Below are 23,561 nucleotides of genomic sequence, written 5' to 3'. Positions count from 1 at the left end.
GATGTTTCCAGCAGCAGCTCACAAATCAACGGTTGCGTCTGGTATCGCGAGGATGGGGCATGCACAAACGTATCTATGCTTTTTCAAATGTCGTGGGTGTAGTGTTTCCCCTGGAGTGTGATAAACTATAGGGTGCCTATAACCAGTAAGCTTGTGTCGAAGAAAAAAGGCGCCGCAAAACTTACAAGAACCTGCTTTGCGTTGCAGATTCTCCAGGCCATCTTCTTGACATTTCCGTCAGCAGGCACGATTGCGGGGGCAAACTCAATACCAAACATCTGGTGGATGGCATAGACGATGCGCTTTGCGTACTTGCCGTCCCGCTCGACGTGGCCGCCGAACGGCTCGTCGACGGTGGCGGGCGCAATATCGGGGTCCCGGTCGCAGCAGTTCTGCACGAGGGGCAGCAAAGCTTGCTCGACAGCCTTCTCGTACATGCCGTTGGCGTCGACCGCGACGTCGTCCTCGTCAAGCTTGCCGATGCGGATCTCAAAGGGCTGCGAGATGGTCATGACAGTGTGAGCCCCGGCGTGATGGTACCGGAACTCAAAGACCCCTTGAGTCCACCAGAGCCGGTCACCTTCAAAAACGACCTCGCCCTCGACCAGGTCGGGGTCAGACGGGTCCTCCTTTTTCACAGGGCGATCCGGAACCAGGATTGTCTTGTCCGCCGTCGCGGCGTCGTAGTTGCCAGGTGTGGTGGGTGCCCATCGACCCAAAGAAGAAACCTCGGTTACTTTTCTAGAGCGATTGTCGGTCACCATGTAGAGCCCGATCCAGTCCTTGCTGTCGTGCTTCGCGGGGGCGCGCCACTTGACCTTCAATGGGGAACCGTAGTCAAACATCAAGGTCTCGGTACCATGGTGGAAGCGTGCCGTCACACTCTCCTTGCCGGTAGCCCGCTCATTCGCCGCCGAGTGGCTCGAGGGAGTACCCTCCACGAACAACGAGTAGAGTTTGGGGTCCAGGCCGGCAAGGTCGGGGGACAGACGGGTCACGGTCAGCCGCGCCGGATACTTATTGAACAAGGCCGACGTATCGCGGACGATTGTCTCGATGCCGGATGCGAACTTGGGACGTGCGGAATCAAGGAACTCCTCGATGAACTGGGCCGTGTCGTCAATCACCTTGTCGACTTCTCGCTGCCAGCCCTGAACAGGCGGCGGGAGAGAGCGCTTGATGAACTTGGTCAGACCTGCTTCTTGTCGGATGCCTCTGCCGTAGGTCTTCTGCATGTGCGGCTTTTCAATGAAGTTGATGAAGCCTAAGGTGAACAGCTGGCTGACCAGTGCCATGATAAATATGGCTCTGCTCCACGTGATCAGAGCAGCTCCCCACAAGCCAGCGGTTCCGAAAATCCGCTCAGGGTTGTTGAGAAAACGGTAGATGGATTTGTACGTCAGCCTGGCAGTTGAGTCGTAGAAAAAGTCGCCATAGAACCAGCCAAACTCCCCGAGCGAGTCGTAGACGCTAGCGGCCGTCCAGATCTGCAACGCAACGAGGCCAGCCCCAACGACGTGCTTGAGGAGGACCCATCCGTAAGCCCAATCTTCAGGCGGCGAATACATCTTCCAGCATGCTGCCATAAAGGAGCCTGTCACCATAACCAGACTGAGATGGTACATGCCCTTCCACTGGTTCCAGGCCTCGGTGTGGCTCTCGCCATACTTGAGGAAGTGTCTCGTCCAGAACTTATTGCGTGATTGCGATGCGAGAATGGCGCCTAGGCCAAGATGATACCATACCCGCCAGAGCAGAGCATGGAAAACGAAGAGGGCTTGGAACAAGGGGGTGGATGGCGTGACCAGGGCCAGGACTGCCAAGTAAAAGCCAAGTAGCAACACCGACATGTCCGTGACACGAAACAGATCAATGTTGTCCAGGCCAATCAAGTTGTGCACTTGGGGAGGCGCCTCTTGGGACGACAGTTCCGGGGACGAGGTCGTTTGGTCGACCGAGATTTCCTCGGTGTCCGAAGACCTGATCGCGACAAGCTCCGACTGGCCAGTGGCTGGCGTCGAAATGATTCGCTTACGAGGCGCAGGCGGGTTGTATGTTTTCTCAATGTGCGGGTTCTCGACAATCACCAAGAAGGCGAACTGGGCAAGATGGGCAGCGATTGAGATGAAGAGGACCTCGTAGCTCGCGGCCATCATGGAAATGCCGTAGTAACCGGCGTATCCAATCGAGTACATGGGATGGGGGGCCATCTCGAAGACGCCGTCAAAGGTCAACTCCTGGTCGATGAGGTAGAAGAAGTCTCCCCAGTACCAGGCGTAGTCCTTGACAACACGGTGAGCGTCGAGCTTGACCCACAGGTTGAAGAGAACCAGGAGAATGCCGATGGACCACCGACCGACACCGACCAGCACGTTCTCACCCTCGGGAGTGTGGCCGCAGATGATAGCAAAGAGGCAGTAGGACACAAAGTCACACATGAGAATCAGATCGACAACACGACGGAAGACGAGCCAGGTGTTGTACTCCATAGGGGCCTTTTCGAACTCGTAGTCCTCGGGGATCTTAGCCTCGAGCTCGCGCTTAAGCATGTTGTAGAGCCAAGGCCGGGGCTGCTTGCCGGAGCTGGGGTGCTCGAAGAGCTTCCATCTGGCGGCCCATGTCTCCAGCCTGCGGTGGTTGGATTGGATGGTGAGGAGGTAGCCAATGCCAATGTTATAGGCGGCACGCCAGAAAAGGAACACGAGAGCAAAGACGGGGCGCTTCATGTTGGCAGGGAGAAGGTAGGCCAGGCCGATTTGAAGGACGAGAATGGCGAGCACGAGCACATCAGAGAGGTTCTTGGGCTGCCTCGGATCAAGCAGCTGCGACACCATGTCATGGGTCGTGGGAACGGTGAAGACTAACAGACAGCCGTCAGCGGATGAGATAGACAACGAGCTCGCCGCGAGAGCCTACCTGTGCCATCGGGGGTTCGACCAAACGTCTTCTTGGGCTTCTGCTCGAGGCCCTTGCCCGTGTCGGAGCGAAAGTCGCTGGCAGTTGGGGGGTTTAGATGCTCGCTGTCGCCAGCAGAGGACGTCCGCCTCTGTCGCTGGCGGAGAGAACCATCACCATTGGCGACGGGCGCGGCGGAGGAGCTCATTCTAGCCGGATAAGTAGAGCCTCGTCACAGCTGAAGATGGGCCGACAGTCAGTCCCGAGGTTATTCACACACACAAGGAGGTCGTCGGTAAGGGCGTTGTGCGAGGGTTGTTCTGATGCTCAAAGTGTCCATGAGCCGCCAGTGTTTCAGTACAGGTTTCGAGGTCGGAAGGCTTCGAGCGTCCCTTTTGGCACAGAAGGGCAGGGACGTGGAATCAGAAAGTCAAGATGAGGAGAGGAAAGATTCCGTTATGTACCTAGAGAGGCGCAAAGAGTTGTTGGGAGGAAGCAAGTGGAAACGTCACAGTCAGGCAAGGGTTCAGGGTGCAGCTGGCGGTTTCCAATGGAGGCGTCTGGAAGAGCCCCACCCCACTAAACAGCGGGTTTATACTGTAAGAATGCCTGTCTATCCCGCCTGTCGTTGAACGATCTTTGCCTTTTTCTAACAAAGTGGAGACTGACGCTCCGCTGGCTGACTCTTTACATGTGATTGATTGCTGGAAAAGGTATGCACACTACCTACAGTAGCTCTTCCCCAGTTTCAGTCAAAGAGGCAACAACTCGAGATTAGGTACGGTATGTGGGTTGGATAACTAAGCCTCGTCCGAGCGACTGAGCGTCGGCACTAGCAGGCAGTTGCACGGCGTTTTCCGGGTCAAAGCCGGCCTAAAGCAAATTTTTCATAGGCCAAAGTACCGGTGTACATGCCCAGTTCGTCAAAGGCTAAATAAGATAAAAGGTCCCATGTAGGTACGCCTTGGGGACTCCCAATTGACGTCGTCGTCCAGCCGGAGAGCAAGCATAATACCAGCGGTCTGTCTAAGACATACGTGTCTCTTGCTCGGACTGTTCCCCCGCCCTGGTGCCCTAATCATCCCGGCTCGCGCAGATAGGGAGACTACACTAGGTAGTAGTAGGTAGTATGGTATGGGTGGGGGTACTTCCAGCCTCTTCGATTTTCTTCGAGCGGAAGATGCGCCAGACCTGCGCTTGTTGCACCCGTACCTGAGGCACCTCTGAGGACTGTTTTGATGACCTTCCTCTCTTATCGCACCGAGCCAAACCCAGATGCGGGGTCTCTGTACTAGCTTACCTAAACCGTAACCGGCTCCCTCCAGCTCTGATGCTCAGGCCAGTCCCCCCCCCATCGCAAGAAGCACGTGCTGATAAGAACTTATCGGCCTATGGTGGGTAAGCAAGTCAGCATATCCGACCTCATTTAAGGCCATGCCTCCAACGATCGAATCAACTTACCGACCAAGGGCGAGTGGATGCGATCTCGCTCATATCCGTCACGCCCGGCATCATTCAAGCCCTAGATCTGGCTTCCAACGGCGCCAGCACGTACACGTACTTCGTTGGACAGGGATATGCCCGTCTCACCACGCGATGCAAACCGCCAACATGAACTACTCCCATCAACATCCCTCCCTCAAGACCACGCGGATTCAGGCGTGGCACCCGCGTTGATGGCAGATTTCATTGTTATGCTTCCAGGAGGCTGCTTGGTGACCACTTATTCGTCCCCTGATCAGGGAGATGGAGGCATGCTTTGCTGGGGTGTCCAGGGTACGCCGGCCTTTTGCATGAATTTGTAGAATGAACAGTATCAAATCACAACCCACCGCGCAACGGGGCCCCTCATGCTTCAAATTTCTCTCCGGGCTGCGACCCTTCTACGCAACGGGTGGCCATCATCGTTCGGCCGTTGTATAAGAACAAGTGCTGGGAGTCACAGGACATGCTCTGTCCCTGTGCACCTCCTTTGCGCGTGGTTCTGCTCACCAAAGTAGTCTTTGCTGACCCCTATTCACTCGTTGACCGTCACAGTTGACACCATCTACCTCAAGCAAGCGGAACACCGCACTCGATCACACAGGCAACGTATTGTAATAGTTCATCATCCCCACAAACACCACCCCCGCCGTCAAAAATGGCCCGCGAAACCCCGGCATCCTCCGTCGTCGGCGAAAACAGGCCGCTCCCGAAGCGCCCCGGCACCTCGGGCACCGAAAATATCCTTAAGACGAACCGCCGGCAGGCTTCGGACAACTACCAGCGCGCTCAGCGCGCCGAGCGTGCCTACCGCGCCAAAAAGCGCGCCACCGCCGCCCGCGCCGATCTCTCGGATGCAAAGACCCACTACGCCGAGTGCTTCAAGCACCTCACCCGCGGCCTCGCTGTCACCTTTTCCGCCGTCAAGTCGCTCCCCTACGTCTTCGACGAGCGCCAGGAGGCTGCCCGCCAAAAGGCCGATGCCAAGAGGAAGCAGCGTGCCCTCGAAAAGAAGAAGAAGCTCGAGGAGAAGCTCGCCCGCGAGGCCGCCGATGCCGAAGCTGAGGCCGATGCTGCACCGGCTGACGATGCACCGGCCGAGGAGAATGCCGCCTGATGGACCATTCGCAGGGTCGATTCTATTACGTGGATGAAGGGGATCGAGGCTTAATATGCTAGGTGCTTAGTATGCCACGCCTTCCTCGCGCTCCTTTCGTCGCCCGCGCCCAGGGTGGTGATTTCAGGCTGAGCCTCTTCTTCGTCTTTTCGTAACTCGCCCTGCGAATGGATCGTCTTCCTCCACGCCAGCGCCATAATGTACTCCTCGCCCAATTCACAGCATCATATGCAGCTCGCTCAGCAAACGTAATTGCTACACACGCTCTCGGGCACCCACTGTCGTTCCCATCATCATATCATAACCCGCCCCGCCCCTTCTTCTCATTTCCCTTTCTCTTGCATTATTCATATTCATTTAGTGCTTCTTCTTGAAACGACGCCCCACGACTTTGGACGAGATAATGATGACGGAGCCAACATATAAACGGACTCTTCCAGTAATACATACCGCATATATTCAGCAGATGCTCGCAGAGGAGGAATGTGGCGGCCGTGCTCGGGTCTCTTCAGTCGGCGTCTTGTCGAGGGCCTTGCTTGCTTTGGTCATTGAGCTTTCACTATCATTATCCCAACATTTTCTTTGTACACCGGTTGGCACTCGTATTGGCTTGGAGAAAAGGAGGGAAAGGAGTCGGTTTGGGGGAGCTTCATCAGAGATACCTGCATTGAATTTCCCCCCTCTCGTTGTTACCAGAATTCTAGCAACATTGTTTTCCAACATGAATCCTACAGTCTTCTCCCTGCAATCATGAAAACTCTGTAAACCCGTTTGCCGGGGCTCCTCCTCATGATGGTTCATGCACTGCAAGTCTGCATTGATCACACCCTCGCCGGCATATGACAGCCCCCTTCAGGCATACCGTCTAGTTTCCCGTGAGATCATGACTTTGCATTTCCGAGAGATAGAAAAAAAGGGATTAACTACCGTATCCCCCAGGATGCCAATTTTATACCATTGCCGTTGCCGTGGCCGTATCTCCAGTAGTAGCATCAAAAGAACCGTCGTCGTTACCGCACAACCACACCCGCCCCCTGTTCCACATGGTGCCTAGCTCAGGCCGCCTTCTTGGCGAACTCGACTCTCAAGATCAAGTGCTTAAAACCAAAGCCGTCCATCTTGGCAGCAGCCTTGACGGCGTCGCTCCGATCCGCGAAGCTGATGAAAGCGAAGCCCTTTGCCAGACCCGTTTCCCTGTCCTTGGCAAGGAACACACGTGTGACGCGGCCGAAGCGCTCGAACATGTCGCGAAGCTCCTGTTCCTCCGCCATCTCCGAGACCTGTCGTCGGTTTGTCAGTATACCAGCCAAGAGTCACAGCGCAGGGGACAGGAAGAACTCACGTTGGTGACACGCAGCGTCGCGAGGTCGTCCCGCTCGCCGTACTTGCTGCCGCCCATCCTGTCTCCCGCAGAGGCGCCGCCGGCCGCACCGGCTCTGAGTGCCGGCGGGACGTAGCTGCCCTTCTTGGCGCCAGGGCCTGCTGCCGCAGCGCTGCCCGCGCCCGGCTCGTCGGGCAAGCCCGCGGCGACGTCGGCGACGTCCCCGCCGACGGGAGCCATGGTGTCCTTGTAGGGACAGCGGGCGGTGAAATGCTCGCCGTTGCAGATACGGCACTTGACCTGCTTGTCCTTGAGCTTATCCTTGAGGGCCTGGGCACCGGCGTCCTCGCCCTGCTCCTTCTCGTCCTTGCGCCAGTTCGTGCTGGGGCGGAAAATGATGTTCTCGCCGACCGAGGTCGTGTCCGGGGCCGGGCCCGCGGGGTCCTTGGCACTGAGGCCGAACTTGGACCACGTCTTGCGCTCGGCGACGCGCGGGTTCACTTTCTCTGTGTGAGTCGTGTAGCGGATGCGGCGGGTCATCTTGACCTTCTTGCCCTGGTCATTGTAGCGGAAGGTAATGATGGTTTTGGTTCCGTCCTTGTTGCTGATGGTCTGGGGCGCGGGAAGCTCAGTCGACGTCTCCTCGACGTCTTCGTCGTCGGCCCAGTCATGCCTGATTGAGAGGGGTTAGCTATTTTGGACGAGTTTTTCCCCCCTTTCATCTGTCTTCTTCTTTCCGGTGCAGAACGGGTCGGAATGGAGGGCGTACTTGGTCTTAGGCGTAGCCATGTTATCGGTCGGTACTCTTCGCGTGCGTGACAATCGGGTACAGGCTCGAAAATCGATCGTATCGGTCAGAGGTTTGCTGTTTTCGAAGCGGGTTGTCACGGTGGTCAACTTCGTGGTGGGGTCACGGAGGAATTTTGATGTTGATTGATTTTCGTGGTGCGCCACCGAGCGCTGGTGTGGGGCGATGGGGCGCTAGGCCATTTTGGGTCTTATCGTCCCCAAAGCCTTTCCATTCATTTGTCGTGTCATTCTCTTCACCCACAAACATGCCTACGTCTTCTCATCTAGCGTGCGTCTCGCGTTGCAAAATACCATTTTCATGTCTTTGGATTTTCTTTCGACCTTTTAAAGAGGCGCTGTATCTACTAATACGGTCTACGCAGCCCGTCAACAAGGCCCGTCCTAGGGGTGTCTATCATATTGTATGTTGTCCGAAAACCAGCCATGATATGCACCTCACCTCACCGTCAAAACGGTCCATATGCCTTCCAGATGGCGAAACTTGTTCCATCCGATAAACGCCGATTTGTGCAGCAAAGGGTATGACGCAAACAGACCCAACTAAGCAAAACCATAGGAAATGAGGAATAGTTAACCTCGCGGAGGGGAACAAAGCGAAATAAGAAAACAAGCTACGCATTGGAGTGTGGTTTCTGAGGAATGGGTGGCAGCGCATAGTTTGGTGGCGGCGCTGGCGGGGGTCCTTCGACCAGTGCGGGCATGCTACTTCTGCCCATGCCGCCATGCGAGTGGTCGTTGCAGGGCACTTGCTTGCTCCAAGGAGCGGGAGAAGTTGTCGGGGCACGCGACGATGATGCAAGTGATGCTGACACCACCCTGAGAGGCGGGGGGGGAGGTGGGATCATGTCGTCTCCGGGGGACCGGCTCGCGAGGGAAGGCGCACTGAGCCTCTTGGCGACTGCCTGAGCGCGGGACCAAGTCCCTGAGGAAGACAGTGGACGAGGAGAGGAGTCCTGAAGACGGACTTCACATGAAGATGCCGGGCTGGGAGTCTTGGATGGGAGGATGAAGGTCCGGAGCTCCGGCGAGACAGGAGTCTCGTCCTGAAGAGACGGTGAACTAGCGTACTTTCGCGGACTCGTCCGAAGGGTCACCGTAACCGTCTTATTCTTGGGGCCAAGGCTGGTTTGTCTAGGAGGGTAGGCATTTGATACATCGCTGACCGAAGTCCGGTGCCCCTGGCTTTCTCTGGTTCGGGAGACTCCAGCTGCCTGACCCGCTACCGGCTCTAGACCGTGCACAGGAGACGGCTGGTCTGCCACTATCGACAGAGGCCGTGCCATGGCGAGCGTGGTTGGAGGAGGCTTGCGGGCGTTCCTGATAACGGAGTCCCTATTCCTTGCCTGCTCAGGGCTAGAAGGAGGACTTCTCACGGCGCTGGAACGTCTGCTCGTGGGGATGCTGAAGTTGATGGCCACGTGAGCAAAGTCGGCCTCCGTGTACGTGGACGGAGGCCGCGACATGGGCGAAGCACGCAGCTCCGAGTAGCCCAAGGTCTGCAGAGACTGGCGGCGGTCGAGAATGGCCGCAGCGTTCGGTCTCGGCCTAACCGTAGAGGGCTCGCGTACCGGAGGAGGCAGATCTTCAAAGTGGCTGCTGGCAAAGCTATCGCGCACGGGGGAGCACGCGGGCGACGAGCCAGCAGACGTAAGAAACGTGCGTTGGCCGGACGATATGTGCGAGAGCCGGTTGGTGCTGTCACGCAAGCTGTCGAGCTGGTGGCCGTCGTGGGAGATGATGCTGTTGGTGGTGGAGACGTCGTCGATTGAGGGATCTCGGGTCGTATCAGCATCCGTGACGGAGCGAGGCTCGTCCTCGCGCAGCCTGACTTGTTCCATTTTCAGGGAAAAGTCCGGCGGAAGCACTCGCGAGAACCTGTTCGGGTCACGGACGACCAGAGTGCGCTGGCTTGGCTGGATCCGCAGCTGAGCGATTCTGCCATCTGGCCTAGGCCTGCCGGTTTCCGAAAGGTTCTTCTTCCCGCCCAGCGCCTCGATTTCCCGGCGCAGGACAGCAATCCATGACTCCATCTCCTCGGCACTGTCAAACACCATGAGGAAGTTCGCGGCATGTCTCTTGTCGGACGCACGGAAGGGCAGGCGGGCCAGCAGCGACCGGGAGTCGGTGGCAGTGAGGCCATTGGACTCCATAGCCGAAGAGACTTGGAGAACCCAATGTTTGCCAGGAATTGCATCACTGACAAACGCGGCAGAGTCCTTGCTCAGGTGCAGCACCTTTTCCGGCAGGCGGTCAAAACTGCCGTCGGCGGCATACTGGAGCAAGTAGCCTGATGTGCAAAGCACGTAAGTCTTGGATGTCCACTCAAGCTTGACCGTGGACAGCGTTCGTAGGTGCTTCCTCCGCGCCCTCTCGGCTACCCTAGCAGCGTGCTCTTCGGCGGGCTCTGGGGTGAGCGCGAGCTGGGTCGGGGCCCCTCGTAGACTGATACTGCCTTTCCGGTCAGTGAGACGGAGGATCACGTCGGCGGACGTCGTGGCTGCGAGGAGTTGGGCATGCTTGATCGCTTGGGGGTATGCTTGGAACAGGGGCGGAGGGTCCCACGTCGCAAGACTGCCTCGCGATGACCTCGCGGCGGGGGCGTTGTTTGGCCTGGTCTTGTCCGAAGTGGTAGGCCTTGTCTTGAGGGACAAGTCGGTGGAGGACGCATTGGCGGATATGGACGTGGATCGCGAGTGGTTACCGGATAGCGCGAGATCGGACCGCATGTGAGACCAGTTGCTAATCCCAGCTAATGAGGCACGAAGGCCGCTGCCCCGTCCGGTGTCGAAGTAGGACTTCGTAGGGTCGACTTCGCGAACCGATTTCGCTCTGCCAAAAATGGTCTTCAGTCCCGTTCGCGAATCTCGTTTGTCGAGCCTGTTCTCGGGGCGCAAAGGAATGCGAGTCGACGACGATGCGGGAGCGGCGGTCTCTGTCTGCACATTGGCCGGTCGTGCTCTGCGGGACTGGGTCGCGCGGTACTGTAGCGTTTCCGCAAAGGTTGTAACGTTTGGGCTGCTCGGCTCAACATCAGCCATGACTGGGGTCAGTTGATCTAGCCAGACGTAAATTTTGGGCTATTGCTTATGAGGTTGATCTGAGCAGGCTGCTTCCAGAGCGGAAGAGGGTGGGCGGTGATATGAGTATAAGACAGTGAGGGACGACGATGCGCTCTGGCATAACAGGGAGCAAATGAGTGGGTTTGGTAATGTAGGTAGAGGCGGTAGGCATAAAGAAACAACCAAATGTTGGCAGGGTGTGTAATTGTGGATCTTTATGACCAAGGTCTTCAACCCCGGCAACGGGACGTCTGGGGTGTGGGTTGGTCGGCAAGCAAGCTATTGCGATGAGAAGAGCCGGTTGAAGGGGAAGAGGGCTCTTGTAAGTGTTTGCGCTATTGGAATTTGTTGCTGATGTGAGGCCAGGCGGCGTGTCCGACACGACCGGGATGGGGTGGGAGCTTAAATACGGAAAAGGCTGGTTTTGGGCTGGATGTAATCTTGGGACGAGGCAGAAAGAAGCAATTCACAGAATTGAGGTGAAGGATAACCTATGTACGGATAGGTAGGGAAACAAGTTTGGACGTGAGGGAGAGTGTGAGCGGGTGAGTTCAGATGGAAGAGAGGGCCTGCCTAACGGAACGGAAAGGCAGATGGAAGGAAAGTGAGGGGGAAGTACAAGAAGATAAAACAAGGCAGCATTCGCGGCGAGAAGGAAATGGGAGGACATTCGGGCAATAATAAGAACAATAACAATGGAGGACATTGACCAGAGCAGAGCAGAGAGCTAGACACTAGAATCCAAGACCGCGGCGGGAGAGTAGGAGCCGGTGAAAAGTGCAAAGGAGCTCGGTCGAGCCACTAGGCCAGGTCGGTGGACTTGCTTTAGCTGCTAGCACAGGCACACACACAGGCACCGTGGCACACAGGCTCACTGGCGCAAGCGCACCACCCGTCCTGCAATGTATATTTTATTTTCATCCTGTGCCAAGGACGAACTCATCCCACACCTCAGGTGTGTGTTAATGATTTTCCATCTCTCTAACTAAGTACCTAAGTATCCATCCATCCATCCATCCTGTCGGTGTTCAAGTTCCTTGCAGTGTCCTGTACGAATACCCGTGGATCCTGCGCCCATCTCTGGTCCAGGGTCTCCCTTCCTTGCTCTCTCCTCCCTCTTCTCTGATAACCTGATGACGACAGGGGAGGACCACGAACCGGGAAAGAAAAAAAGACAAAAAAAGGGCCAAGAAGAGAGTGCGTAGTCGGCGTCCGGGCTGCAGGGCAGGACCCTGTCCCATGAACCTGAACCCTCCGACTTGCATGTGCCTTGGTGACCCCTTGCAGTTCTTAGCCCATCATCCACCCAACTGATCACCTTCAGCTCGTCCCATATAGCGATCCCCTACAGCCAAAAGCAACACACAGAGGCTGCCCGAGGGACAGACTCTGCACACCTGCCGCCCGGCAACTGGCACCCAAGCAAGGAATTTGACGGCGTAACCATAGGTAGTCATTATATTTGGCACCCTCAGGCAAGTGAACCATCCAGGCATCTTGGCTCAGAAAATCAACAGTGAGCCAGAGAGATGAGAAAGAAAGGGTGAGGAGAGAAGAAACCTCTATCTAGGAAGGGACTGCCTTGTATCTATCTGTCCTGTATCGTATCTGTACTACGTTTGGTTCCAGGTGCAGTGCAGTGAGAGGTCGCTCCCCATCGCTTCCATCCAACCCTGAAATGGATGGGTTCTTCCTGTTCACTGCTTCTTTGGGACCCCCTGAGTGCTCGAACCCATTCCGGGTCCCGTGGTCCCCACCCCCCTTGCTCAGTGCTGGTTGATGCAACCATAACGTCCAAACTTCTGGCACCTGGCAAATGAAGCCTCAACCGGGGGAAAAGGGATGACCGACTGGCAATCCCCTACAAGGCCTGCTAGGAATACATAGTAAAGTGTGATATATCAGAGATGTGCCAGAAACGCGAGGCCAACGTCGGTTTATTGTTTTATTTTATGTTTTTGCCGTGCAGCGGCGCGCATTCGCGAAATGACAATACGACACGTCCTGTGACTGCTCATGTTTCCCCCCTTCTTTCTCTCTCTCTCTCGTACCTCGCCTCAACTGAAGAATATTACGTGCATTGCACAGCTGCAGTCCGCCCGTCCGTTACCTGCATTCGAGATGGAGATCCAGCGTCACCATCGGTCCAACCGCACCGCGGCGAAAACATCAATAACAACAAAACAAACGTTTCCATCTGGCCCTTCTACCAAAACGATCGTCTCTGCGTTGTAGTGTTTATCGCAGGCTCAGGGCTCACCCTGGAGACAGTCGACAAGAAAGGAGGACTACTACGTAAGGGAGCCGATGCCCCATGCTCATCCGGGGACGGGTTTTGAGCGTGTGACAGGGGAACGCGCCGATGTCCTTCCTCCCTTCCCTGTGGTTCCTGGCAATCAATGCCCTGCATCGAATCGTCCGAAAATCCGTCCGGGCGGTCAGCTCTGGCCTCTGCAAGGGCAAAATAACAGGCCATTATCTTACCAAAGAGGTATACCGGTACCTCCTCCACCCTCCCACCAACAGCCAACAGCGCTGAAGCTGACGCCCTGCAATGGCATGTACCGTGCGGCCTGGTAGGTAGGTAGGTACCTTAGTGTATGTATCCGTACCTTGCACCGGTACTATGCGAAAATAGTACGTGCTCCAATGTTTCTCCACCCCAATGCACCCACCTTCAAATGTCTGCCCAAAAGCAATTACAAGAAATGAAACCCCCACCACCCCCTTCGGCGCGGAGAAGGAACAAAAGGAAGCGCCCCAGGGACATGGGGTAGGGAGAGATGAGAGAAGAAGGAATATCATTTGCAGATGGTGGGGAAAACGTGTGGCCGGCTCAAGAAACAAACAAACAACATTATCAACACGAGGCCCAACCATCACCGCACAGCTGCCTCTGCCACCTACATGTTTGCCGTCCACCCCCCTCCTACTTTCCTTAAGCTTCATCTATCGCTACACTGCAGGGCCACGAGGACTTTGTGCACAGAGGTTGGCTTGAGAATCGAGGGCGCATGCGCATGCATGGCCTCCTTTCGCTAGGTACACTAGTATCGCCGTTTCTCCGAGCCCTCGAAACGTTAGCCCACGAGCCACTGCCTGAGAATCTCAGCCAGCTTGATTCCAACCGCTTCCTTTGTGCTTTTTCCTGCCAGGTCCCAACACAAAGGTTTCGCTTCGCCCCCAAGCCAGGGTCTCGTCGTAGTAGCCGCCCGCCACCCGGCAGCGGCCAGGGTGCAGAGCACATGCCCACCCATCTTGACTCCTATCCATATCTTCTACACCCCTGGTCTTGGATCCAACCATCCGGTCCCAGCGACGCGAAACAGCTGCACTCTGCTACTGCCGCGACTCTTCCGAAAGCCCAGATTGAACGTCTGTGGGAAGCGGAGAAGGAATCCCAACATCCTCATCCTGTGCCTCCACCTGCCATCTCAGCCCCTGCCTCTCGCACGACTGCCGCCGGTTGTTCGTCTGCCGCCTGGCTTCCCTTGGCCCCCGTGTTCTGTGTCAACTGACAATGGTCGAACGTATCGGCGTCTTGAGACGCCTTTGGCCTCGTCTCTTCTTCGGATGGACTGGCTTACGTCTCTTCTTGACACTCGGCGAAACTCTTGCACGAGCAAGCCACTACCGCCACATGGAGGACAACGGGTTCCGACTGAGATGATTCTTCACAAGCTTGCTAAGGATGATTGCACCCCTGGCTGCCGACTGGATCAGTCCATGTTTGCATTCATGTTTCCATGGCGGCGCTAGGCCAGTCAGATGCCATCCGACCCTTCTCCGGGACGAAAACACGGCGCTCGTGTAAAACACGGGATGTCGCCCCAAGCAATAGGGGTCAGAGAGTAACACGGCGCACTCTCTGGTGTTTTTGCGTGCTGCAGCCTTGAAGTTTCCTCTCAGGCGTAGAGTTACCCGCCGGTCGGTTCTGCGTCGTTGGAGGGGCACGCACGGTTGATGGGCAGATTACGCGGTCGACGACAACGGGTCAACGGTCTTCAAAGCGAGTCTTTTGTGGAGGCTCCTCGTTATGATATCGACTGGGGTCCTGTTGATAATGAGACTGCCGGCACTACCGTGATGGGCTCCTGGTTTTCTGCGTTCAAGGCCGAATGTCTCTTTCCCGGCCGCCAGCCGCTGTCGACACAATATTTACATGCCTCGTAAAGAATCTCTCGAGTTATGTGATCGGTCAGCTGGCTTAGCCGTCCGGAATGCAGCGTCGGCAGCGCATTTTTCGCTAACAGGCGTCGCCCCTTTCCTTGACCAAGCACTGTGTCATCGGCCCTTGGAAGCAACACAACATAGCTGGCGAGATCGCTCTGACGTGATGACGCAGTCCCCTGCAGTACCGGTAGCGTCCTTTACGTCCTCCACCAACCCTCAGGGCCCGATCTGGTATAAGCTTTCAAGAACGCTGTGATCAGACAGGGAATCAACGCCATGGCAGCGAATCAACAACACACAATAACGGCTACAGTCTCGGCATAGTGGAAACACAAGCATAGGGTTTGCCAAATTTTCAGCCTTCCAAGACAACCGATGTTCATCCCTTGTCGGCCAGGATATCCTTTACTGGTGAGAGTTACCATCATCTCGTATTGTACATACGTAAAAGTTTGATGGATGTTTAACTTTTCTTGGGGATTTAACCTTTCTTATCTTTTCTGGAAAAAAATGTACATAGGCCAGCGGCAAATCACCTACCCAATACCTCACTCATTAACAGCAAGCAGATCAGTATCCCAACCTTGCAACAGCCCATAACGAGACGGCAATGGTAATCTACTCACAGTCATTCAGCCTTGATGCAGCCGCAGCCATAGCCGCAGCAGCAGAAGAGACCAGCGAATCTGATGAACGTGGCGATTAAGCAGCAGCCGCGCGGATCTGCGCGACACGTTCGAGCGGTACACCTAGAGGCCCAGCGGACTCTTCCGTAGTGGCATTAGCCAAGCGCACAGTCGCCGGCCGCGTGGTGCAAGTGCATGCCACTTTCCTGCCCACTTCTTGTGCCCATTCTTACCTTCATCAGTTGCTTTGACTGCGCACGCATAATGGACATAGTCTAATGCTCAGTAGGGCTTCGGGTGTACTGTCGTAGCGTATGTATGGGTGCACATTGGCTTTGGGCGCAACGACGCCACCATCACTTTGTGCTGCGTCTATGCCACCAGCTCTGCCAGGCACGTGAATGGCAGGTAGCACGGCAAAGGGCTACGGGCGGCGCCTCGATCGGCACTTGTTCTTGCGCCGGTTGCCCAGCCAGGCGCTGTTGGCGAGAGACCTAGTGGCGAGGATCTTCAAAATAGAAAGTTCTGGCTCTGTTAAGCATTACCAGGCGATGGCTTGCGCAACGTACTCACCTGAGACACAAGCCAGCTGGAACGGCCCCGACAAGAATAAACATCGGAGGATAAACATTGGCCATCCGCTTTCGAGGCTTCGTTTGACAGCGCGCTGTCCAAACTAAGCGTCTGTTTTTGAAGGCCTTCAGGTGAAAACTTACGAACCGAAGTCGAGCCATGTGAGGTCTCCGCCAACTCGATAAAAATCGGGATGTTGGCTATCATACCCATCAGTCGTGACAACCACTTTTGGAACCCGGGGATGGACATAATCGACGTGGCGCAGCCGGCTGTGGCTCGAAGGTGTGAGGTCTTTGTAGGGACTGGACCGTTGGCCTTCCGCGGCTTGTGTGCGCCCACAATCATTCGTTCAATTGGACAAAATCGGGTGTTCTCAAACCGACAAGGCCTGGTTGCTTGGAGAGTATATGACTAAGCATGCCTACCCTTTTGGGGAGTTCGCCTCTTCCGAGGAGTCCGGCATCTGATTGGTAGGAAGGGCACCAAACGTCACAGCTGTGAGTAGGTACTGGAAGCTACCAAAAACAGTTGGAGCTGCAAACCTGCTGGCCATTAGCGGTGCTTACTGAGGGTCAGCTCATACATACCTTGGTAGGTACCTAGGAGGGTAGGTACCTTCAGCACCTTACCTCCTTCCTCTGACCACAAATCGACCGATGCAACTCGTGACCTGTAGAATCCACAACCTCAACCATCACCGGTCAGCAGATGCCCAACTGGCACGCCACCGCTATCTAGGTATGTTTGTCCGCGAACGTTTTCGATCTCCTTTGAAATCCTAGTCTCCCAGGTAGTTCACGGCCAACACCCCTTCAAGTTCATATCCTCCGACTTCCATCACGTCCACCGCCCTGATACTTCCTACTTTACCTCACTGGATACATAGCGCGCCACTTCTGACGCACTTTCACCCCACCTCCGGAGAGTTGCAGCCATCTCAACGACGATCTCTCGCTTCTCAGCGTTTGTCTGCCTGATCCACTGGTGCTACTGCCGTTGCTGGATACCCCAGGTCAACCACCTGAATTACCAACACTGCCCTCTCAGTCTTGCCAAAAGCATCAATGACCTGACATGGCACCGGATCTTAACTCCCTCCCTTCATCTCCTCCGTCTCTGCCCATCCGATCCGGAATGGCTTCCTCCAACGGCGAAATGTCCCTCTCTCCCGCCGCCGCCGGTCCCGCTCCTCGAGGGGAGTCGCCCACCGGTTCGCCCCGTCGGTTGTCAACCTCGCTGCAAGCTGCGGCCACTATGAACGCCGGTCTCCAGCACGAGCCGTCTCGACGTATGTGTGAAATATAGTTATGTAATGGTCTGGTGCTGATCGTTATAGGCTCCTCTAGCGGTTCTCTCTCCCGTAGCCGACAATCCCCCAACGCCGGCCGAAGACGATCCACGGTTCTGATGAACTTGCAACTCAACGACCCTACTCTTCCCGGTCCTGGAGAGATGGTCGCAGATAATCAACATGCTCAGTCTGGAGGCGCCACGAACGCCAGTCCGCAGCCCATGGCGATCTCGCCGATGATTGTTCCCGGCGGTGATCCTCACCACAACCGAGCTCCCAGTCTGGGTGAACTCCACCAGGAGCTCGAGGCTGAGCAGGAAGCGCAAGTCGTATGTGACCATTTGTGCCTCCAGTGTCCAGAGACTGACAGTAGCAGAACCGACTTTTGCAAATGATCCGTCATCAACAGTTGCAACTCCAGCAGCTGCAAGCTTCCCAGGGACAAAACTCCTCCGCCGTTGAGGATTCTGCCATTGCATCCGAGAGATCCAATCAAGGAACACCGATTTCGCAGCCGAGCAGCATTCTGCCTCCGTCAGGTTTTACGCCACTGCCATCTTCTGGCTCATTCTCGAGATCACCCGTGATGCCTCACCCCCGTAGCTCGTTCGATATGGCGAGAGCAGACCTCCAGCGCCGGTCCAGAACCTCCAGTCGCGGTGCTTCCCCGAGATTGCGGTCGACGTCTATAAGCGGCGATAGTGGTGATCACTGGGTTCTCGGCGGCCGAGACGAGAGCGCCTTCTATCAGGCAGAGACCCAAATGCTTGTTAGGGAGAACCAGATGCTGCGCCACCGGATTCGTGACTTGGGTGAGTAGTCTTTACAGGTGTTGCGGTACTTGGCTGACACGCGAGTAGAGAAACAATTGACAGATCTGCTCTCCGGCACAACTAGCCATGGAAACCCCAGCGAGCCAGTCAACCCGTCCCATCTCCGAGCCGCGGCCGTTGAGGAGGACGACAGCATTACTGCTCGCGTTACGCCCTCGATCACTGCGGGTTCTGGCGAGGCTGCAAAGGAGGCGTGATGTATGGAATGTATCATATCACTGGCAATGGATGGCCGTAACGAAGTGTGACAAATGAGCGGGTTGGAATGGTTATTGCATTGGTGTCTGGCGTCGAGAGGAAAATTGTCGCCGTCTTTTTATTGTTGTGACGAGGTAGCCACACAGTTGAGGTTCACGAAGAAACTGGCTTCATATTTGCCAGGAGCAAAGCAGAGCGAGCTAGTCTCACGGTCGAGAATCGTGTTTCATCGAACGAACCTTTTCAACATGTTAAAGTGCTCTGCCCGAGCGGAAGTCAGCTACCCACTACGAGTCGAATATGATGACGTGTCAAAGGTATGGATGGTAGGCGTAAGCTGACAGGTGTTCTAATCGTCTGACGCCAGTTGACCCAGAGAACGGGTACAGTGTTGGCTGATGGCTTGTTATTCAACCTCTCAACAAGCACAAGTTCTCATCACTCCTTATTGACACTCCGCAACAATGCGATTCTCACGGATATTCCACCGCAGGTTCCGATTGACACCGCACACCAGACTTGTCGTTGCGGACAGGGAACGAAGCAGAAGCCTATCGAAGCGTACTACCGCATCGTGGGATTGTCCCCTCGCCGCCGAGGCCTGGGATCGCATGAAGCGGGGCTACCAGCCCGAGAGCATGGACGACCGATGGGTGGTTTCGTTAACGGGAGAAGACAAGCTGGTGTTCGCGAGGAGCTGGACAAGGTCCCCGATCGTCGAGATTCGGGTTGTTGCCCGGGACTACGCGAGGATTGTGTCGATTGCTTGGGAGGGCGACGAGTCAGTATGGACAGGAGGGTCGGAGAAGAGCGCCAAGAAGCTTGTCGTACAGCTGTGTGCATCGTTGCTCGATGTTAGGCTGTCACCAGGAAACATCTGAGCTGGGACGGCTGGTTGGTGCGATACACTTATGGGCAAATCAGATCAGCGGTCTATTCCTTTATTCACTCGCTCTCACTTCCACCATCAATGTCGCGCAAACTTTGCAATATGCGGAAGCAGTCTTGAAGCCCCTACCCCGAAGCAGCTAGAGACTGTACGAGTTGAACAGACTCGATTTACTTGCATGCTAATCTGTCGTTTTACTACCAACCCAATCGCAGTGAACGTGAATATCAAGATTCAGTCGCAGACCATAGCTGTGCACAAGTACCCAACGGACAACTTCAAGTCAGCTCGGTTTTGCCAACCACGGAGACTAGAGCCATTTACGGTTCATCAACCCAGTCCGGGTTCCTATGAGCTTGCCATGGTGTCAGCATTCTTGACTTACCTCTTGCTAGACAATGCAAGGCAAAGGGCCCAGCCAACCCTCACATCCCATTCCGATATGGCATCTCAGCGTTTCCTTGTGCGAGGTGAGACCGTCTCTCCTTGAAACTGTTCTGCTGGAATGTGGGAATCCTCGAACCTTCCTGCGCTTCCCTGGTATTGTATTAGGCATCCACGTTTGCTCCAAGCAAGGTCATGATCTGATATATTCCTATATTCTTGACCATATAACTCATTCTGTGATAGCCATTACGTAGGAACCAAGCTACTTGCTAGAGGCAGTCTGCCTAGGAGTGCAAGTTGCCCTTGTTAACTCTTGTGTCACTAAACGTTACAGTGGCGCATTTCTTTCACTTCGTCGCCATTCTTATATGGTTAGTGAACCTACATCAGTATGGGCGCTTCAGTTCAGCTCGACCGACCCAACTAGATCATTGCTGCGAGAGCCTTCAGATGCTTGGCTGCCAAGGTCCCAAGGTACTTCAGGGTGAAGACAAGGTTTTCGAACCATTTTTGTGCGGACTCAATTATTAGCATGTCTTTGTCTAGGTGTCTGCTTCTGCCTTCCCATGCTATGTTACTGTATGGTCTGGCATGTGTTTAGAGATGAAGTTGTATAGCGCACAGGACCTAGCCACCAATATACCTGCGCGTGCACCTTTGCCGTCCAGAAGTCGTGAGAACACGACGAAGGCGGAAAAAATAAGGTGCTGCAAACAAATATGTATACTTTTGACTGGCTAATAACCAGGTATCTATTTACAGCCTGCGCAGGTCGGCACACATTGTAACGCCAGCCCTTCGGACGCAGTGGGTTTTGTTATTTTTTTTTCTTTTGTTCTTACTCTATTTGCTGTATCTGCGACAATACAGGCATGAGGCAACCCTTAATCTGATAGCACCAGGGCAAACCCGGGTGCATCTCAGATTAATGGGCAGGGATGGGAGAAGGACCGAGGGAGAGGCGCTATGTGTATGCCTTACGCCTTTAAATAAAATATACAGGGGAACACAGCCGACATCCTTCACCCCGCCCAGGGTATTGCCGCTTTTCTGCCACTTGCCAACTCCTCGCATGCCGGGATTGAACACGTTACTGATGCTTTCCCTATCCAACTTTCCACCGCATGCAGAGATCCTCGACACCGATACAAGATATTAAAAAATAAAAAATAAAATACAATACTCGACGCACAAGTGGTGCCCGGACAAAGACGGAAGCAAGGAGCCCACGTACAACGGCGCCGAGATCTTGATAATGGGAGCGACCTAGACCGGTTCCAAGGTAGAAGGGTATTGTGGACAGAAGACAAAAATAAAGGAAAGAAATCTTTCGAGCAGATAGCACATGACCGAGGACACGCTGACGTGCCTCCTTTACATGCCATCGATAGATACGAAGCAACTGCCAAGCATCTCATCAAACAGGATCCTCCCGAAGGGTATCGAAGCGTAAAATGGTGATAGTTATAAATGGCGTTTATGTCGTCAATCAGTTCCAGCCAAGAGAGTTCTCAGCAGCGACCGGGGCCGAAATAACAGCCGTTCGCGCCGAGTTACCCATGCCGCTCCGTCCAGTGCGACCACTGCCATGACTTTCACGGCCGCCGGCGACTCCGCCGTAGTTGGAGAAATCGCGGCTCATCAGAGCACCTCCCATCATAGGCGGACTGCCGGCATCAGCGTAGCGCATCTCGGAGGAAGTCAGGGAGCTTGCTCGACGGTGCGCCTGCTTCTTCTGCTTGTAGCGGCGGGCAATGATGAACATGGCAGCACCATACGCGGCAGCAACACCAACAGCACCGATACCGATAGCAGCAGCGGTTCCTTTCTGGATAGGGGACTGCTTGGAGCTGTCGTCGTCGCCGCCGAAGGGGTCGTTGGAGTTGTTGGGGGTCGAGGACGAAGGAGAGCCGTTATCACCGGTAAAACCGCCATCATCCTCCATGCCTGGAATGATCTCGATGGCGGGATTGATGTTCTGCGTAAGGTTATAGATGAGGGGGTTCGGGTTGTTGTAAATGGCCGAGTTGGCAATCTTGATATCCATGCGCAGTGTGTCAACCATGCTTCGGGGGTAATAGAACTTGGCGAGCGTGGTGATGTAGCCGAGAGTTTGAGACGTATCGTATGGGACGAGCTTCGTCATCTGAATCTGGTTGACATCAATACCAACCGCATCCGCCAGAGCCTGGGGCAAGAAAGTGAAGATCTGAGCAGCTGCATTGGGATTCTTGCTGACGTGCTGGTAATTCTCGCCGTGCAAGAAACCGATCTGGAGAAGCATAGAGTCCTTGGGTTGTTCAATATTGGGGTTAGGTCCACTAATAACCTTGGGCAGGTCGGTAGGCAGCGGAACTGTCGACGTGGGAGCCAGAGCCTCCGTGGGCGTGCTGAGCGAGGTAGACTGCTCCACGATGATGATACTCGGGAGCCATGACTCAGAATCAGTGATCGTGGCCGTAGCTGGGATACTGGTGACCACCGGGGTGGTCGTAGGTGGTGGCGGCGTGACGGTGGGAGTGGTCTCTACAACAGTCTTCGTGAGGGCCTCCGATGTGTTCGCAGGGACCGTAGCTGAGGTCGGGATCTCAGTAGCTGATGTAAGGATATCGCTAGTGGTAAGAACGGGCTCAGTAGCGGTAGCTGTCTCATTGGCGATGGAAGTGGACGACAGAGAAACAGACGTAGTGGGTGCTCCAGTCACAGTGTCGGTCGCGGTCGCGTTGCTGATGGACGTGAGCGAGGTGGGAAGCTCGGTTAAGGTCGGAAGCTGCGCGGTGGTCGTCGGAAGCCCCGTAGAGGTGCTGTTCAAAGGAATCTCAGTACCACCAGTAGCCGAAGTCGTAGGTGCAGATGCGTCGGTCGAGGTGGCATTAGCAATACCAGTGGGGAGAACAGTTACGGAAGCAGACTCGGGAATCTCGGTAGAGGACGTGATATTAACGACCGGCTCGCTAGTAGCAGGCAGCGATATTGTGGACTCGACCGGAAGCTCAGTGGAGGTGGCGCTCACAGCGGGCTCAGTCGGAACAGGCAACGATGTGGTAGGGGCGCCGGTGGCACCGGCCGAGGATGTGACGTTGGCAACAGGTTCAGTGGCGACAGGCAGCGTCGTAGCCGTGGGGTCGGTCGGGGCCGGGAGTGCGGTGGGCGTTGGGATGACGAGACCAGATGTCGTAACAGGAGCTTCGGAGATGGAGGTGGCATTGGCGATCGGCTCAGTTATGTTGGTAGGAACGGCCACCTCACTGGAAAGGAAAGACACTATCGGGTCCAGGGGGTTAGGAGCCTTGCTAGTCTCCGAGACAGCGGAAGAAGTCGTCTGGATCGAGACGTTTTCAGCGGACGGGCCCGACTGTACCGCGGAGGCTGATGTTGTCTCCAGGGGGAGGACGACGGAAGTCCCCGAGGTCGGAGCTGAAGGCTCCGTAGTGTTGACGGCGGGGACGGCGTTATTGGCAACAGTATTAGTGGATTCCTGGCTGGCACTGGTGCTCTCAGGCTCGGTGAGCGAGGTAGCGGGCACCGTGTTAGACGTCGATGTGACAACTCCCGTAGGTGCCAGAAGGATGCCAGACGAGGACGCGGGCGTGGTAAGACTGGCCTCGATACTCGAATTGGCCACTTCAGACGTGCTCTGAGCTGTGGAGCTCGGGATGGCGGCTGAAGAATCGGGAGTAGTGGTCACCTGCACCGACGGCTGGACCGATCTGGAGCTAAGTATCAAAGAAGACGACGGAAGAGACTGGGTAGTGGAAACGTCAACAGCGGCGGACTGGGCGACCTCAACGGAGCTCGATTGGCTGGCAGTAGTGGCGTCGGAAATTGTAGGCGTTGCCTGCGAGCTCGCGAGCGTTTCGCTAGCTGCAATAGTGGACGATTCGATGCTCGTGGGCAGAACAGT

The 23,561-nt window shown here is 55.5% G+C and overlaps 7 protein-coding genes across 7 annotated transcripts; 3 read left to right on the top strand and 4 right to left on the bottom strand.

Moving 5' to 3' along the window:
• Positions 1 to 73: 73 nt before the first annotated feature.
• Positions 74 to 3,103, bottom strand: LY79DRAFT_509713 (phosphatidylethanolamine N-methyltransferase; the record flags this gene model as incomplete). Its single annotated transcript, XM_060554084.1, has 3 exons — positions 74 to 136; positions 186 to 2,860; positions 2,917 to 3,103. 3 exons carry the CDS (start codon positions 3,101 to 3,103, stop codon positions 74 to 76), a joined length of 2,925 nt encoding a protein of 974 aa, XP_060417193.1.
• A 1,932-nt stretch (positions 3,104 to 5,035) lies between these two features.
• Positions 5,036 to 5,494, top strand: LY79DRAFT_667352 (uncharacterized protein; the record flags this gene model as incomplete). Its single annotated transcript, XM_060563358.1, has 1 exon — positions 5,036 to 5,494. The coding sequence occupies one exon, from the start codon at positions 5,036 to 5,038 to the stop codon at positions 5,492 to 5,494; it is 459 nt and encodes a 152-aa protein (XP_060417192.1).
• Positions 5,495 to 6,392: 898 nt separating this feature from the next.
• On the bottom strand, positions 6,393 to 7,679 carry LY79DRAFT_60860 (RNA recognition domain-containing protein). Its single transcript, XM_060561915.1, has 3 exons — positions 7,585 to 7,679; positions 6,837 to 7,488; positions 6,393 to 6,774 (listed from the first exon to the last, which is right to left on the bottom strand). Exons 1-3 carry the CDS (start codon positions 7,602 to 7,604, stop codon positions 6,550 to 6,552), a joined length of 897 nt encoding a protein of 298 aa, XP_060417191.1. The 5' UTR covers positions 7,605 to 7,679; the 3' UTR covers positions 6,393 to 6,549.
• Positions 7,680 to 8,236: 557 nt separating this feature from the next.
• LY79DRAFT_509485 (peptidase family M20/M25/M40 protein) lies at positions 8,237 to 10,663 on the bottom strand (the record flags this gene model as incomplete). The annotated part of the gene is made up of 1 exon (XM_060554059.1): positions 8,237 to 10,663. The coding sequence occupies one exon, from the start codon at positions 10,661 to 10,663 to the stop codon at positions 8,237 to 8,239; it is 2,427 nt and encodes an 808-aa protein (XP_060417190.1).
• Positions 10,664 to 17,193: 6,530 nt separating this feature from the next.
• LY79DRAFT_509779 (uncharacterized protein) lies at positions 17,194 to 18,380 on the top strand (the record flags this gene model as incomplete). Its single annotated transcript, XM_060554089.1, has 4 exons — positions 17,194 to 17,347; positions 17,396 to 17,679; positions 17,727 to 18,162; positions 18,208 to 18,380. The coding sequence occupies 4 exons, from the start codon at positions 17,194 to 17,196 to the stop codon at positions 18,378 to 18,380; spliced, it is 1,047 nt and encodes a 348-aa protein (XP_060417189.1).
• Positions 18,381 to 18,845: 465 nt separating this feature from the next.
• On the top strand, positions 18,846 to 19,262 carry LY79DRAFT_667348 (uncharacterized protein; the record flags this gene model as incomplete). Its single annotated transcript, XM_060563357.1, has 1 exon — positions 18,846 to 19,262. One exon carries the CDS (start codon positions 18,846 to 18,848, stop codon positions 19,260 to 19,262), a length of 417 nt encoding a protein of 138 aa, XP_060417188.1.
• Positions 19,263 to 21,146: 1,884 nt separating this feature from the next.
• LY79DRAFT_509456 (uncharacterized protein) lies at positions 21,147 to 22,511 on the bottom strand (the record flags this gene model as incomplete). The annotated part of the gene is made up of 1 exon (XM_060554057.1): positions 21,147 to 22,511. A coding segment is annotated over one exon (1,365 nt), but the record flags the coding sequence as incomplete, so codon positions are not given.
• Positions 22,512 to 23,561: the final 1,050 nt, after the last annotated feature.

The sequence above is a fragment of the Colletotrichum navitas genome, assembly GCF_030913465.1.
Source record: "Colletotrichum navitas strain CBS 125086 chromosome Unknown LY79scaffold_12, whole genome shotgun sequence".
Classification (NCBI taxonomy): domain Eukaryota; kingdom Fungi; phylum Ascomycota; class Sordariomycetes; order Glomerellales; family Glomerellaceae; genus Colletotrichum; species Colletotrichum navitas.
Note: the sequence above shows the minus strand (reverse complement) of the source record. Positions and strands in the feature narration are given on the sequence as shown.